At 45.0% G+C, this 16,756-nt stretch overlaps 1 protein-coding gene across 1 annotated transcript in view; it reads right to left on the bottom strand.

Annotated features, from left to right (window-relative positions):
- Positions 1-16,756, bottom strand: part of EHD4 (EH-domain containing 4) — a 100,616-nt gene that overhangs the window by 6,779 nt on the left and 77,081 nt on the right. The window contains exons 4-5 of the mRNA XM_006831743.1: positions 13,422-13,834; positions 3,156-3,320 (exon numbers count right to left, since the gene is read on the bottom strand). Coding sequence (XP_006831806.1) covers positions 3,156-3,320; positions 13,422-13,834 — 578 coding nt within the window. The remainder of the gene's footprint in view (positions 1-3,155; positions 3,321-13,421; positions 13,835-16,756) is intronic.

Below are 16,756 nucleotides of genomic sequence, written 5' to 3'. Positions count from 1 at the left end.
AAACCACCACCACCACATCCTTGATGCTGGGGAACTGGCATGAACAGGATGGACACTGGGAGTTTCAGGCTGAGGAGGACACAGAACAACTAAACAGCAGCACAGTACAACTTGTGTTGTGACAAGGAGCACGTCACCAAAGTGAGCTTTGCTGTCTCAAGCTGCATCGTCCGTGCAAAGACTATAACCAGAGTGTAAACTCCTCCAGGGCAGGAATTCTTAACTTTGGCCCCTTGGTCCATTTATTTACAACCTTGCTGCTTGTTGTTAAGTGTCATCAAGTTGGTTCTGACTCACAACGAACCTGTATAGGGTTTTCGAGGAGCAGCTGGTGAGCTTGAACCGCCAACCTTGCAGTTCAAAAGGATTTTGCAGTCCAGCACATTAGCCCACAGCTCCATACCAGCACTCCTTTAAGGGAGGATTGCTCCCTAAAAGTTCAAGTTGGAAAACCTCCTGTACTAATGCTTGGTCACGGGGTGCTAGGCTTAACCCAAGTATGTGTAGGGGGAATCCACTGCAGGAGATGTCTCCAGGAGGCCAGAGTTAGCCCTTGAATTGGCCACCCCCATTACCAGAAATACACCAATTCATGCTCTGAGTGCAGGAATACCCATTTTATTTCTGGAAAAGACGCTGTTGTATTTTGAAGACAGTCTCATCATTTCTGACCAGATCACATGAGCCAGATGTATCCACTCTCAACCCAGCTGTACAAAGCTGTCATCCAAATGTTAAGAGTTAGCCACCCATATGTTCCTGTGTAAACTTTACAGTAAATGAAGCTTTACATCATATAAAGTTTACATTAATAAAGAAACAGCTCAGGATCAAAGGCTCCCCCCTCCTGCCACCCATCAACCTTCCTTCCACATCATCTGGTCTCTCCTCTTTGCAGTTCCCTCCTCTTCTTTCACCTCTCTCCCTCTTTATACTCCCTCCCTGAGGCCAGCAGGAACACAGAGGCCCAGGTTCCTGGATTAGGGTTGTCTCTCTCTGAAGCTCAGGAGAAGTCAGTGACTGGTGGATTCTAGGCTAAAGCCAACATGCAGGCATGCTTTGTTTGGCCTACCTGGTATTTTTTGAAGATTTGTACCCAAACTGGACTGGACTGGATGAGCTTCCCCACTGAGGTGGGGTGTGCACCCTCTAGCGGTCCCCCTCTCATGGGCTCCCACAAGTTCTCCCTGTACTTGCAGAGCTGATTCCTCAGAACCCACATTTCTCTCAAATGTGAGAAAACCACAGGTAGTCAGAGAGGGTGGCAGGTTTCTTGTTTACCTGGTTGCTTCCCTAGCTCATGCCCTCTGCTGGCGGCTGCATGTGAGTCTGTGCAGCCTGCTTTGCAAAGAGGACTAAAGCCTGCAGTGCAGATGGGTCACTGAACGAGACAAGGAGTGGCCAGTCTGTCTAGGAGGAACATCTACACAGAAGCCAGATGGGCCGGCCTTGTTCAGATGCCATGGTCATCCTAATTCCACTGCAGGACACACTGGCCAGGCCAGGCAGCTGAATGCAGTACCCACCCAGATTCAGCTGGTACTGCCCAGACATGTCGAGGAGCAAGGCCCTGAAACCAGGCTCAAGGTTGCCCAGCACTGTCCTTTACACTAAAATCCTCACGAGCACAGAGTAAAGTCCAGCTACGTGCACAGAGGCCCACAGCGTCTGACTGAACCTCCTGAGTCTATGACAGCAACACTGTGAGTTCACAGTCCCACCAGGGCAGGGCAGGCTTGAGCTCAAGGACAGTGGAGGTGACCAGAAGGTCACGTTGCTCTGATTCCTTTAAGGTTCTGGGATTCTGAAAAACAGGCATTGCCTCAACATCAAAGCAACCTTCTTGAACACAGTCTAAGAGGAATGCTTGCCTGATTTTTTTCATGTACTTGGCTATGAGCTTCCTGTTGATTGAAAGTTTTTTCTTTTGATGCAAATGTATACAAGCAAAGCTACACCACTTCAACAATTTCTACATACAGTTCAGTGACATTGATTACATTCTTCTAGGTGTGCTACCATCCTAACACCACATTTCCAAATTATTCCAACACTGTTATCTTACACTCTCTGCCCTCTAGGCTTCCCATCCAACTTTCCCAATTGCCATTGTTAATTTTACCTCACAGATAATTCCTTAAAGAACACAATGCTCAAAGCAGACGTATATTACTAATTGAGATAAGTTACTTTTTTGGTTCAAAGAAGATTTCAGGGGATAGCTTTGATTTAAGTTTGAAATTTAAAGATATCTCAGGGCAATAATTTCAAGGATTCATCTAGGCTCAATAGCTACATAAAGCCTGGATTCTATTAAGAATTAGGAACTCTATTCCACATTATCTCCCCTTTTGACCAGGATTCTTCTATAGAATATTTGATCAAAACATTCATTAACAGTAACCAGATGCCACCCAGTTCTGGTCTCATGGGGGCAAACAGATACACACTTAATTCCCTCCTTTGGTTATGTGTTCACTTTTGTTTAAACGTTTGGGGGACCACTCTGAAAGGGATCACAATAAAGGGTCCTGGATAGAGAGGGAGGAAAATGTGAAACAATTAAAAATGTCAGGTTTATTAGCATTGACAGAGACAGGTAGAACCCTTGAGACTATGGCCCTAGGTCATTCTTCAGGACTGGAACTGAACTCAGCCGAGGGATCAACTTTCACTCAAACAACAGACAGGTCTATAGGGTTTGAACAGGAGCTCTGGTAACATAGTGGTTACAAATCAGGCTGCTAACCTCAAGGTCAGCAGTTCGAAAGTACCAGCCAGTGCTTGGGAAAAAGATGAGCCTTTCTGCTCCAGTAAAGATTTATAGCCTTGGAAACTCTATGCAGGGTTGCTATGAGTCAGAATCAACTCCATGGCACACCATCAGCATCACCCCACCATTGGGTTGAACAATAACAGCAGGGAGAACCACCATAAAGATCAAAAGGGCAGCATTTGTCCAAAGCCCAGAAGGCAGGAAGGGATACAAAAGAAGTTCAAATGGAAATGGTAAACACAGGAAGGAAGTGGGTAGAGAGCTGTTTATTATGTTGTGGGTACTGTAATCAATTTCTTGATCTTGAACCTTGAGACTGTCATGTGATCCTAGGAACTAACCCAACAATCTGGCACTGCATTTCCACCCCCTTCCTTACCTGCATGGTCTTGACCTCAGGGAAGTCCCCTGCGGAAATCTGATATTCTCGTTGCAGCAGAATGTAGATTTCTGGTAACCTGCTAATAAGTTCTCTCTTTTTGTTTTCCTTTCCAAATACACTTGGCATTTCCTTCTTCAGGTAACTGATGATGTAGGCATGTACCTGAAGGGTGAGAACAGGCCCTTTAGAATTGTTCCAGAGGAGGAAGAAACAAGGGGCTATCTTACATGCATGACACTGATAGGCAACTACACACAACCATGGTCATCAATATCTGTGGAAATTCTCCAGTGAGAATGACTTTCCAACAGCATCTATTCCAGCCCTCAGAGAGAACTGTCCAAATGTCCAGAGATTAAAGGTCTCTGGTCGTGTCAACAATGGGCACTCCATTAGTAAGTAACCAAAAGGAGTCCTGGTATAGCACTGTAGGATAAGCACTGGACAACAAGGTTGGATTGAATCGTAAGGTCGGCAATTCAAACTCACCATCTACTCCTTGGAAACCCCTACACAGGGACACTATGAGTTGGAACCGACTCGCTGGCACTTAACAACAACAACAACAGTAACCAAAAAGTTGGTTGGTAGTTTGAATCTACCCAGTGGCACTAAGGAAGGCACAGGGTCAGGTGATGTGCTTCCATAAAGATCACAGCCAAGAAAACCCTGTGGGGCAGCTCTCCTCTCTAACACACTTGATTTCTTAAGCCACAAATCAATAACAAAACCAAATTAATAACCGACATCTACAGCTTAACGATCTGAATTATAATGAGCACAACTGAACTTAACTAGCTATTAATTTTAGATATAACTAATTGGTTAGTAGCTTTTGTAGAACAATTCGGAGGGAGTGAAGTTCTACAGGCATGAAGTTCTTCTAGGGATCCTTGGCCTCTGGCTTTGAATGGCTACTGGGGGTCTATGTAGGCAGTGAGGGATCTGGTAAGGTCTGGGTGTGATTGGCAGCAAATCCTAAGAGAACGCTACCAACAGAGCTGGGTTGATGTCTGGGAGCATCAGAAACAGAAATTGGAGGCCAGCGTAAACACTGATCTACAAGGAAATGTGTCTCCTGAAAATGAGAAGAGGATCCCCATAACCTCCATGTGGACAATCTAAACCCCAGGATCTCTGTAGAGGCACCAGAGTTATTTCAGCATGGGACCAGTGGTGGGACTACCCCAGGCCTCCACACACTCATCACTTGGGGGGGTAGCAGGCCTAGGACTGTTACCCACAGGTGTGTGTGTGTGTGTGTGAGACAGAGAGAGAGAGCCCCTCCAGGAGAACTCTATTTGCACTTGTCACATCCTTCTTTACATTCCACTCTTCCACAGATTTCCCATTTTAAGACATTAAAACATAAATATTATTATAAATGTTCTCTTTGTCTAGCCTGAATTCTACAGAGTAATTAAGTCAAGTAAATTACTAAAATAAGAAAGGATAAAAAACAGCAGCGATTTCAAAAAGAAAATGACCGTGTAGCTATGGAAAATCCTATTGATGAGAACAGACTTCTACTATAAACTTGTGGAAGAGGGAAAATTACATAGAGGAGGTAAAAGCAGATACAGTCCATAGCTCAGTGAGACACTTTGCTTGGTCAGGGGCTGGGGCTGGGCCTTTCGCAGCACTGAAGGACATGGCACGGTGGCCATAATCAACTGGGGAGAAGCAGCTGCTTGCCAACTGTCCTTACATCATTTCCTCAGTCTTAGCCTTTCTGGAACCACTGGACCAGGCTTGGGTATTGTTCCCATACAGCCTTGCTCTAGAGCCAGCCTAACTGAAGTGGAAAGCCCTAGGTGGCTGCTTAGTCTCCCATCCCAGAGCCCCAGGATGGAGCAGTTGCCAGTCTTTGTTAGGCTCTGGAGACCACTTTGCTGCCTACCCAAGCCCACAGCCATCGAGTTGATTCTGACTCATAGTGACCCTGTAGGATGAGGTAAAACCGTTCCATTGGCTTTCCAAAGCTGGACATCTTTACAGAAGCAGACTGCCTCATCTTTCTCCTGAGGAGCAGTTGGTGGGTTCAAACTGCCAACCAACAGCTAGGAAAAATTGGGAATTCAAACTGGACTGTGTCCTATAGAACAATAAGGAGCCTGGTAGCACACTGGTTAAGTGGTCAGCTGCTAACCATAAGGTCAATGGTTCAATCCCATCAGGCACTCTTCAAGAGAAAGATGAGACTGTCTGCTCCTATAAAGGTTTATAGTCTCAGAAACCAAAGGAGCTGCCCTCTACAATATGTCATGAAGAGTCAGAATCAATTCAATGGCAGTGGATTTGGTTTTGGCACAGAGTCACAGTGAGTTAGAATGGACCTACTAACTAGCAGTGGCTTTTAAAATATATCTGAATGATAATACAATGAACCTGGGGAGCCCAGAGGCTCTGTAGGATAAGCAGCAGACTGTGAATCACAAGGTTCACAACAACAAACCTGGGTCCAAGGGTTAATTCACAAATGAATGACCATACCTCCAGGAGCCTTCTGAACTGTCAGAGCTCCCTCAAGTCATCCATTTCCTTGCATACAATTGGAAAAGCCCTAAATCATCCAATCAAATTGATGAAAATGACAGTTTATCTCTGGGCTGACAATTCAATGAGTAAGAAGGAATGTTGTCCCTTTAAAATGGAAGAGGGGGCTTCAAAGGTTTGTGGACAATGGAATTGAAAGATAATGGATTTTTTCCCAAGACTTTGTGAAGCCTCTATGTACCTGAATCTACATATAATTCACACATGCACACTAGCTCAGATCTCATTAACTGTATCCACAATTGGAAAGCATGCAGTCAGTAGTAGCTGAGTAGACTCTCTTTCATCTTGGAGGACAACACCAGCCAGCAAGTAGTTGGGGAGAATACAAAGGTTCCTGGTTACATTTGCTTGCTGAGGGTAGGGCGGGGGGAAGGTGGCTGGGACTGTACAACACTCATCTGCAAGCTTCACACTACCCTTGGAGACCTGCCTCTATAGGCCCAGCTGGACACTTGCATACAGCATTTAAAGCCAGGAGACCAGCACATTTTAAACACGAGTTTATAACGATATAAACAATTCTGTTAATAAACTAGAGAACTGAGAAGTGAACCCATGGATTGTTAAGAGTGTGAACCTGTAAGAAGCAGAGAACAGATGACTTCCCCTACTGGAGCAAGGCTTTGTTACTCTGTTCAGATCAAAGCCAGCACTGATGGTGACACTTGATTCTTAACAGCCTTAAAGAGGACTTGAGGGGCCCACTCAGTCATCTGAGGTCAACTGTCAAAGAGGTAGGCTTCCATATGTGGGCTAACACACTGTACACATATTCAAGGCAGGTCAGAACTGCCATTGTAGATATTTTTTAAAGTCCTATGGAGGACTAGGATCCATTCTAGAAGGTTCTCACACACTTTCACCAGAATCCATTTGGTTTAACTTCAAAATGTCTACTGTCTCCACAGAAGGAATTGGCCACTAGGCGGGCAAGCCAGGCTCTATACACTACACATGACTAAGGAGAACACACTAACTTCTGCAAAACTATATTGAGCCCCCAAATTACTGACCTCTCCTTTTCATTCTCACTTTTAGTTGTTCCTTCCTCAAACAGTGACTCATTTTTGGTTGAGCAAACCCGTCCAAATGGGTGTGTTCCTACTTTGGGACAATATGTTTATAAAGCGTGAGGTCTGATGGTAAACTTGCCTCACTTTTTACTTCTATTCATTTATCCCATAAAACACTTCTATTGGGGATTTCTAGAAGCCTAATTTCCTTAGTTTTGCTATTTTTATTAGAGCCAAATTAAACTAAATTATATTTTCCAAACCCTTTTTTGTGTGACTTTCCCAAAATAGTTTACTTTTAAAAGTCATGAAATGAACCTTGGCTGACATCTTGGATTACAAACCATCTTCAAAGAATGTCTACTGATATCATAAAATGTGATCTTTGGGTTAACCAAAAACCAATTTAAATGTTTCCTGTTCTTTGAAGTAGAAAGTTGTAGGGGATATATATATATATATACACAGTGGCCCCATATGATAAGCACTGGACTGCGAAGCATAAGGTCCATGGTACTTCACCAGCTGCTCTGTGGGAGAAAGATGAGGCTTTCTCCTCCTGCGAAGATTTAAACCCCCAGAAACCCTACACAGGGTTGCTATGAGTCAGAACAGACTCAATGGCACTTAAATATAAGATATACATAAATAGGAAGGACTCCTGGTGTGGCACTGTAGGATAAGCACTGGACTGTAGTTTGGCACAAGGTTGGCAGTTCAAACCCGCCAGCTGCTCCCTGGAAACCCTGTAAAGGATTGCTATGAGTCGGAATTGACTTGATGGCACTTAACAACAACATAAATAAGAAACACAGGGAAATTATTAAATTTAAGAACTCTTCGGATTAAGATAAGACCATTTTTCTTTTGTTCCATCCAAAACTTTAATAAAATAAAGTGTACTTACTTTAATTTTGTATGGGACATGAATTCTGTTTAATGACACAGTCTATTCATACCCCAACTTAGATCTGACACTTTTTAGGTGACATCTGGGAGTACTGGTGTGGCGCTGTGGATTAATGCCCTGGAATGCAAGGTCAGTTTGAACTGCAAGGTCGGTTCAAGCTCACCAGCTGCTCCTTGCAAACCCTATACAGGGTTACTATGGGTTGGAATTGACTCGATGGCACTTCACAACAACAGGTAACATCTGGAATCCTAGTGTTGCATTGTGGGTTAATGTGCTGGACTGCAAGGTTGGTTTGAACTGCAAGGCAGTTCAAGCTTAGCAGCCACTTCTTGGAAACCATATACAGGGTTGCTATGGTTGGAACTGACTCAATGGCACTTAACAACAACAAGGTGACATCTAGGAGGCCTGGTGGCACAGTGGTTAAGTACTTAGTTGCTAACAGAGAGGTTGGTGGTTAAAACCCACCAGCATCTCTGTGAAAAAGATGTGGCAGTCTGCTGTGGTACAGATTTACATCCTTCTACTTCAGTATGGATTGCATCTCAATGTAAAGAAAACAAAAATCCTCACCACTGGACCCATAAACAACATTCTTATCAACAGAGAAAAGATTAAAGTTGTCAAGGACTTCATTCTTCTTGGATCAACTATCAACACTCATGGAAGCAGCAATCAAGAGATCATACGACGTATTGCATTAGGCAAATGTGTTGCACAAGACCTTTTTAAAGTGTTGAAGAGCAAAGATGTCAGCTTGAGGACTAAGGTGCGCCTGACCCAAGCCATGGTATTTTCAATAACCTCATATGCATGTGAAAGCTGGACAGTGAATAAGGAAAACCGTAGAAGAATTGATGCTTTTGAGTTATAGTGTTGGAGGAGAATATTGAAAAAATGCCACGGGCTGTCAAAAGAACCAAGAGATTTGTGTTGGAAGAAGTGCAGCCACAGTGCTCCTTGGAGACCAGGATGGCCAAACTTTGTCTCTCATACTTCAGACATATTGTCAGGAGGGACCATTCACTGAGAAGGGTATCATGTGTGGTAAGGTGGAGGGTCAGAGAAAAAGAGGAAGCGCCCTAGTGAGATGGATTTGCAAAGTGGCAGCATCAATGGGCTCAAGCGTGTTAACAATTGTGAGGTTGGCCCAGGACCAGGCAGTGTTTCGTTCTGTTATGTATAGGGTCGCTATGAATTGGTACCGACTCGATGGCACCTAACAACAACAACAACACTCTGTCTATGAGGTCCTGGTGTGGTGCTGTGGGTTAATACACTAGACTGAAAAGTTGGTTTGAACCACAAGGTCAGCAGTTCACGCTCACCAGCGGTTCCTTCAAAACCGTGTACAAGGTCACTCTGAGTCAGAACTGACATGATGCATTTAACAACTCTGTCCTAGAGAGTGACATCTGAAGAATTTACATGTTTTAAAAATGTCAGCTCAATGAATCTCCAAACTTCGTAGTGTTTCTGTGAAGGGAAGACTTTTTATAGAATAAACAGAATGACAAAGTCATGCAGAAACCAAGGACCCTGTTTTTTTCCTTTGCTGTTGTGTGTCATTGAGTTGGTTCCAATGCACAGCAACCCTGTACACGGTCTCCAAGGCTGTAAATCTTTGTGGGACCAGAAACGTCATCTTTCTCCCAGAGAGTTATTGGTAGGCTTGAAACATCGACCTTGTGGTTCACAGTCCGGTGCTTATCTTACAGAGCCACTGCGCTCCTCAGGTTCACTGTATTACCATTCAACTATATTTTTAAACCCACTGCTACTCTAGAAGCTGTCCACTCTGGATTTGAGCGGTCATGTTAGGGCTTTCTGGACCTAGAAGTCAGTCTGACAGGGATTTGAATGGATATTCAGCACCTTATTGTATGGCCCCTGTACCACCACAAACTCTAAGGAAAATGGGAGCAGGGGAAACAAAAAGTAACATCCCAAAATAAAAGAGCATTTTCATGAAGCAGAAATGCTTCAAAGAGAAACACTCAGTGACTCCTTTGTCCATGTAAGCAAAAGCCATGCTCACAGATGGAACAGAAAACTGCAGATGCTGTAAAATGAGTGTCAACAGTGCACGGTTAATTAAGGCCTTTGTGCTGAGTTCTGCTTCTGGTCTACTGGAGGCTGTTTCCTGTCCCCCTTGTCAGCATGGTACTGCCCACAAGCACACTGGCACCAAGAAGCTCAGGCTGGAAATATCCATATTTCAAACTTGTTCCTTTATGAAAAGGAACAAGTCAGATACTATTCTTAGCAAGAAACAATACAAGTTTTTTTCCCTATAAGTAAGTTCAGCAAGTTTGCTGGCCTCCCTCCTCCCCCACGTCCACACAAAGTTTTTCATTATTTACACTGTCCAAGTGTAGGGTCGTGGTCTGTGCGCTAGACCTAGGCTGACACTGGCCTGCTGATGGATGCCGGGAAGTTCTATGGTACTTGGCACCCTGGTGGTTTCTGCTCTTTATTTATTTACATGACTAGGGAGAAAGATGAGGCTTTCTACTCCCGTAAAGATTTACACCCTCGGAAACCCTATACAGGGTTGCTATGGGTCGGAACCGACTTGATGGCACATAACAACAACAACAAGGGCACAGCTACATCTTGAGTTACTGAGCCCTAAGCAGTAACTAGCAAATTGAAAATGTCCATGTTGTTGTTGTTGTTAAATGCTATCGAGTCAGTTCTGATTCACAGTGACCCTAATAGGGTTTCTGAGGAATGGCTGGTGGGTTTGAACCACCAATCTTGTGGTTGGTAGTCTGATGATTATCCTACAGCACCACACCACAACTCCAAAAATGTCTATGGTGGTGGTGACTGTGTGCCACTGAGTCAGTTCCAACTCATAACAACCCTACATAGGGTTTCTGAGGCTGTAAATCTTTATAGGAGCAGAAAGCCTCATCTTTCTCCCATGGAGTGGCTGGTAGATTAGAAATACTGATCTTGTGGTTATCAACTCAGCTCATAATCTATTATGCTGCCAGGGCTCCTTAAAACTGTCCTCAGACATTTAAAAATAGTTTTAAAATCCTGACATCTGCAAAGACTATGTCATAATTTACCAGCTTTGGTGTATAAAATAGTATTGGGTATTTGTACCAACTGAAGGTTAAGTTTATGTATCTGTAGAGAAGGCGAAACCAGTCTTCCTGCCATCAAGCCTGAGGCCCGGGGTGATTGTGAGGGAGAAATCATCTCAGGAGAGGCTGTGAATCAATGAATTCACATAGGGATCAAACCACTTAAGCACAATTTCCTTGTGGAACTGGAACAAAAGTGGCAGGAGTTGGATAAGGAAATAGTCGGCAAAAGGAAGCAAAGTTAGAGTGGTGACTCCCAGAAATGCCGTGAGGCTGCAGGCTAGCTGAGCGATAGGGGAGGAATGTGTAGGCATACTGGGGCATAAAGTCAGCAGGGAGGAAAACAGGCAACCCAGGCACCACATACAGGGCACAGGCAGCCAATGGCGGTATTTCTCTTGACAAAGGATACATGCTGTTCCATGAGCACACTGGCAGAAGATGGAAGGCTTAACCTCAGTGACACCTGTCACCCTGCCAGGCAGAGCTAGTCATCTCCCTCAGAGAACCCATGGTATACCACGTCTGGCTCACCATTCTGTAACCAGGGCGTTTGGTGGGCACCTCTATCCTCTACTGGCCTGTGAGCTCCCCAGCCATGACTCAGGGGTGTTGAGTCAATGCTGACTGGATGAGGAATGATTGGATGAGACCAGAAAGCACTGACTGTGAAGCAAGGGGAACATGGGAGGGTAAGTGTGTGACCACAGTGCATCCGGACATTTCCTGAGCCAGGCATCAGCGGACGTGGACATGAAGGCCGGAGGCGCCATCTTAGCCAAAGTGATGGGGCCCAAAAGAGAGGACTAGACAGGGAGCCAGGAGGCCTGTTCTCTAGATCTGGCTTTGTCATAGTGCATTAGATGATTCTGGAGAAATCACTGTCTGACTTTGTAAAATCAGGGAATCAAGTTAGGTCTCTGGTTCCCAAACCTGGCTCATCAGAATCACCACCACACGTGTGCATGCATTCACACATACCAACACAGATTCCAGAATCGGAAGCTTAGGGCGGGGCCTGGGTACTTGCACAGGTTAAATCTCCTGGTATTGCCGATGATGAACCAGGTTTGGACTTCACTGGGATTAGATAAACTCCAAGGGTACTTGCAGCATTAGAAAACAAAGACATTTTAAAGACCCATTTTTTTTCTATACTTTCTTTTGAAGGAGTCATGTGCTTTTCTTGCTTCAGACTTGACAGAATTGAGCCTAACACTTGAGTGAGGTCAGCTACGAGAGGAGCCAGGTGTGCATGGGTAAAGGCCACAACCCAGAATGGGGTGGGGTGTGACTCTGAAACCAGCACACCCCAAGGGATGGACTTAGTCAGTCTTCCTCCCAGGGCTTCCCTGGGGCCAGCAGTGACATCAGATCCCACACCTTAGGCATGCAAGTGACTGGGTCCCAATGGTCCCACCAGCACCACTTCTCTCGGTGCCAGTTGGTTACATCCCACCCTCCTGACACCTACTCTGAGCTTCCACATACTGAGGACATTGACTCTTCCTGTGCCAGGTGCTCGGCAAGCCCCACTGCACTGCATCGCCATCAGTGTCCTATGGAGTTCTTTTATTTCAGCTCCATTTTACAGACTGGAAAACAGGTTTGCCTAAAATGATAGAACTAGGAGCTAGCATTTAATAGGGCTAAAGGAGCTCTGGTAGCGCGGTGGTTACGAATCGGGCTGTGGACCTCAGGGTCAACAGTCTGAAACTACCAGCTGTTCTGCAGGAGAAAGATGAGGCTTTCTGCTCCCGTAAAGATTTACAGCCTTGGAAACCCTGTACAGGGTGGCTCTGAGTCAGAACCGACTCCACAGCACATAACAACAACAACAACTAGAGTCCTGGTGGCACTGTAGGATCAGCACTGCTAACCACAAGGTCAGCAGTTCAAATTCACCAGCCGCTCCTTGGAAACTCTACATATAGTCGCTATGAGTTGGAACCAACTCAACAGCACTTAACATCAACTGGAGTCCTGGTATGGCACTGTAGAATCAGCATTGGACTGCTAACTGCAAGATTGGCAGTTCAAACCTATCAGCTGCTCCTTGGAAACCCTCTACAGGGTCGCTATGAGCTGGAACCGACAACCCCACTGGATCTTGATTCTCACAAGGTTGGTGGTTCAAACTCACCAGCTGCTCCTTAGAAGAAAGATGAGGTTATCTATTCCCATAAAGATTTACAGATTCAGAAATCCTATACAGGCTCGCTATGAGCTGGAAAGGACTCGATGGCAGTGGGTCTGGTTTTTTTGGGTTTGATTCCCAGCCACCTGTGCCGTGCATGCACAGTGATGACCCATCTGCCAGTGGAGGGTTGTGTTGCCATGATACTGAACTGGTTTCAGTGGAGCTTCCAGATTAAGGCAGACTAAGAAGAAAGATTTGGCAATCTACTTCCAAAAACCAGCCAGTGAAAATGCTATGGGTCACAATGGTCTGATCTCCAAATGATCCCAAGGATGGTGCAGTACCAGGCAACGTGTTACACTATTGGAAATGGGCTGATTTGGAGGTATCTAACAGCACAACTATCACCTGACCCCGAGTTTATATTCTTAGTTCCACTTCTTAAAGTTTTTGGAGTGAACCCCCACCCGAACTCTTCCTGTACAGAAGAGAACAGAAACATCCCCGGTTAAGTCTGCAGCCAGGGCGTTCCCCACTTACCTTGGCCAGCCTGGCTCTCTTGATGAGGTCATTGAGTTTGCGCACAGCTGCTTTCTGTGGGAGGCTCTGGATGTCCCGGAAGAGGTCCTGGGCCTCAGCCTCGAAGAGCCTGCGGTTGTCGGTGTTCTGCAGGGGCTGTGCCCAGAAGGAGCCGATGTAGACGCGCAGCACCTCAGGTGTGTTGATGACCTTGCCCAGTGACCACATGAGGGCCCCGTAGACGCGCATCAGCTGCTGCGTGTCCACCTGGTCGGCTTTGTTGAGCACCACGCGGATCTTGTCATCCTGGCCCCGGAAGGCCTTGATGGCTTCTGAGAACTCATCCGAAATGTCCAGTTTGTGAGCATCGAAGAGCAGGATGATCCTGTCGACCCGTTCTGCGAACCACTGCAGGACCTGGCAGAAGTCATACCCTAGGTGGAGAGTGAGGAAGTCAGTGCTGTGGAGACATGGCACCAGGAAGCTGCAGAAGGTACCTGCTCTCGGCAGGTGCTAGGGAGTGGGCCTGGCTCTAGGCTGTAGGCACTGGAGGTTTCACTACCTAAGACCCATTTCAAAGGCGCATTTTGGGGTGGACCCATCTGGCTAGTGCAGGGCATTGCAAGAGCCTTTCCATGGGAAGAAACAGGGAGTAATGAGGGCTATTGGTCCCCTTGATGGAGCACTGCTTCCACGTCTACAGTTTTGGTTAGTCCACACAGCTCTCTTACTCTATCTAATAGTCTTTCTGTAAAAGCACAGGTCCTGGGTCAAATATTCTTCTGTAGAAATCTCAACCCGAGTTTTTGGAGAGTACCTAGGAGGTCAAAGGCTGGCCTGGCTGAAACTGTGAACACTATTTATCATTTGGGCTATTTATATGTTAAGTATGTTATCAATATTTTTGAAAGTTCTGTCTCACATTTATTCTGTGAAGTGGTTTCTTGCCAATTTCTTTTTTAAAACAGCCAGGCCCTCAACAAATTCTTGCTTTGGCCATGTACCAACACTCTCCAACTCACGCAGTTAAATAAACATGCCTCTGGACCTGTGGTCAAGACTCTCAGGCATTTCCCCAGGGAAGCCGATTCCCACAAAAAGCAAACAAGAGGAGGCGGATTTCACAGTTTATTTTTACTTGTGGTCTGATTAGTTGTGGAATCAGTCTTTTTTTTTCTTTTTTCTTTTGTCCGTTTACCAGTAACTTTATTGAGATATAATTTCACATATCCTATAATCATCCATCTAAAACATACAAGTCAATGATTTTAGTATATTCACAGAATTGTGCAACCATCCTCAGAATAAATTTTAGAATGCTTTAATCCTTTTTTATTTTTACTTTTGAGTGATCATATTCAAGTAGCTAAAGTTTTAAGAAAAATCAAGACCTCCCTACATTTTGGGCTTCCATCTTCTCAGTACCTTACCACAACAACAGGTTGTTGTTAAGTGATGTTGAGCTGGATCTGACTCACAGCGACCCTGTGTAGGGCTTCTGAGGAACAACCGGCGGGCTTCAACCACCAACCCTGCGGTTAGCAGTCCAGTGCCCATTTACAGCGCCACACTAGGATCCAGGTAAATATTGTTATTTTTGTCTTCTGCTTCTTTCCAGAATTTCTTATTGTTGTTGATATGAAGATTAAATGAAATTACAGATATCACGGATGCTTTAAACATGGGAGGTTTTGAGTTTGTTTTTTTAAATTGGGAGTTTTCAGTGGTAGAATTCTCAATGCCCATGCTGGAGTTCTGGTGTGGTGCACAAGATAAGCACTGGACTGCCAACCGCAAAGTCAGCGGCACAAGCCCACCAGTCACTCCTCAGAAGCCCACATAGAGTCTCTGTGACTAGGGACAAACTCGATGGTAGTCAAAAACAACAACAGTGAGGAAGGCCTGGGTTCAAAGGCTGCTCAGGGGTCCTCATGTGCAGCCACTGTGTACAGTATGTCAGTGGGGCCTCCTTGCTTGTTTCTATAATGCTGAACGTGTTTCAGCAGAGCAGGAAGAAAGGTCTGGTGATCTACTTCTAAAAATAATCCCAAGAATACTCTATGGAGTGCAGTGGTCCCACATACAATTCAAAATGGGGATGGTGTAGGACCACGTAGCATTTTGTGCATGGGGTTGCCATGACTCAAAACAAAACTCACTGCCATGGAGTCAGTTCTGACCCACAGCGGCCCTGTGTAGGGTTTCTAAGATTGTAAATCTTTTTTCTTTGCTTCCATTGTCTGTTTTTTTTGATGTACACCAAAGCACTCAGGAATATACAACCATTTAAATAACCAAAGGGCACAACCCGCAAGCCTGCCCCCTGGCCATCAGCACACAGCCCCTCTCCCTCCCTGAGTCCAGGGTCCCCAGCCGCTCCATCTCTTCATGGCATCGTCTCTGCCTCCATCGCTAGTGTCACTGCTTCTCTGGATAGGGTCCTACACTCTGCTCTTCTCCCTTGATGGTCCCAGGGTCCTCCACTCCTGGACTACAAAGTCAACCACTCCTCTCCTCTTTTGTTACAAAACATCCACCTTTACATTTGCAACACTCACAATCAGTCCTGATAACAATTATTCACTTTTGAACCACAAGAGTCTTATCCCCATCTCCTTTCACCAGCCCCCATCCAGACAGGTTAGAAGCCACTCAGTGGAGATTCTTACCTACCCCTGTACCCTCTGAAACTAGGCTCCCTCTTGAAAGCTTGTAAGCCAGTCACTTTGTGACTCTGTAGTTCCCCCATTTAGGTAGCCAATGTCTAAGTTGCCCATCCCTGTCAACCCTGTGTACTGAGGAGTTGGGAATGATTCTCGCTGTAAAGATTCATTCCCTCTTTTAAGCTACTACATCCATAAGTATCAAACTGTAGCGGATTACTCTTTTTCCCTCTTCTTTCTTCCTCTAGTTGAGTTCTGATCATCCAGCCATTGAATCCAAATGGGTGTTATTTGTAAGTGTGGGTGTTCTTGTGTATCTCCCCTCACTTCACATTAACTGGATGCTTCACCCTCTGCTCTAGGTAGAATCCGTCTTAATCTAGCCCAATTTACAGTCCTGATGAGGTGTCACTTTTCCTGACTCCTACTCAAGTGCTATCTCTTCTTTCTTAAATTAGGAAACTTTCATGTGGCAGGTAACTTCAATGAATTCTGATATTCTGCTATGTTTGTTTCTGACACTTTAAAAATTCAGTCTAGTTTCTATGATAAATACCATACAATGATAAAAAGGAACTAGATCGTCACTTGTCAATACAGATAAATCTAGAAAAATCAATTGTACAAGAGGAGTATGTACAATAAGAAAATATTCATGTGAAATATTAAAATACAAAATAATACTCAGCAGTC

This window comes from Chrysochloris asiatica, unplaced genomic scaffold (genome assembly GCF_000296735.1).
Source record: "Chrysochloris asiatica unplaced genomic scaffold, ChrAsi1.0 scaffold00004, whole genome shotgun sequence".
In the NCBI taxonomy this organism is placed as follows: domain Eukaryota; kingdom Metazoa; phylum Chordata; class Mammalia; order Afrosoricida; family Chrysochloridae; genus Chrysochloris; species Chrysochloris asiatica.
The sequence above is the reverse complement of the archived record's forward strand: the minus strand, read 5'-3'. Positions and strand labels throughout refer to the sequence as shown.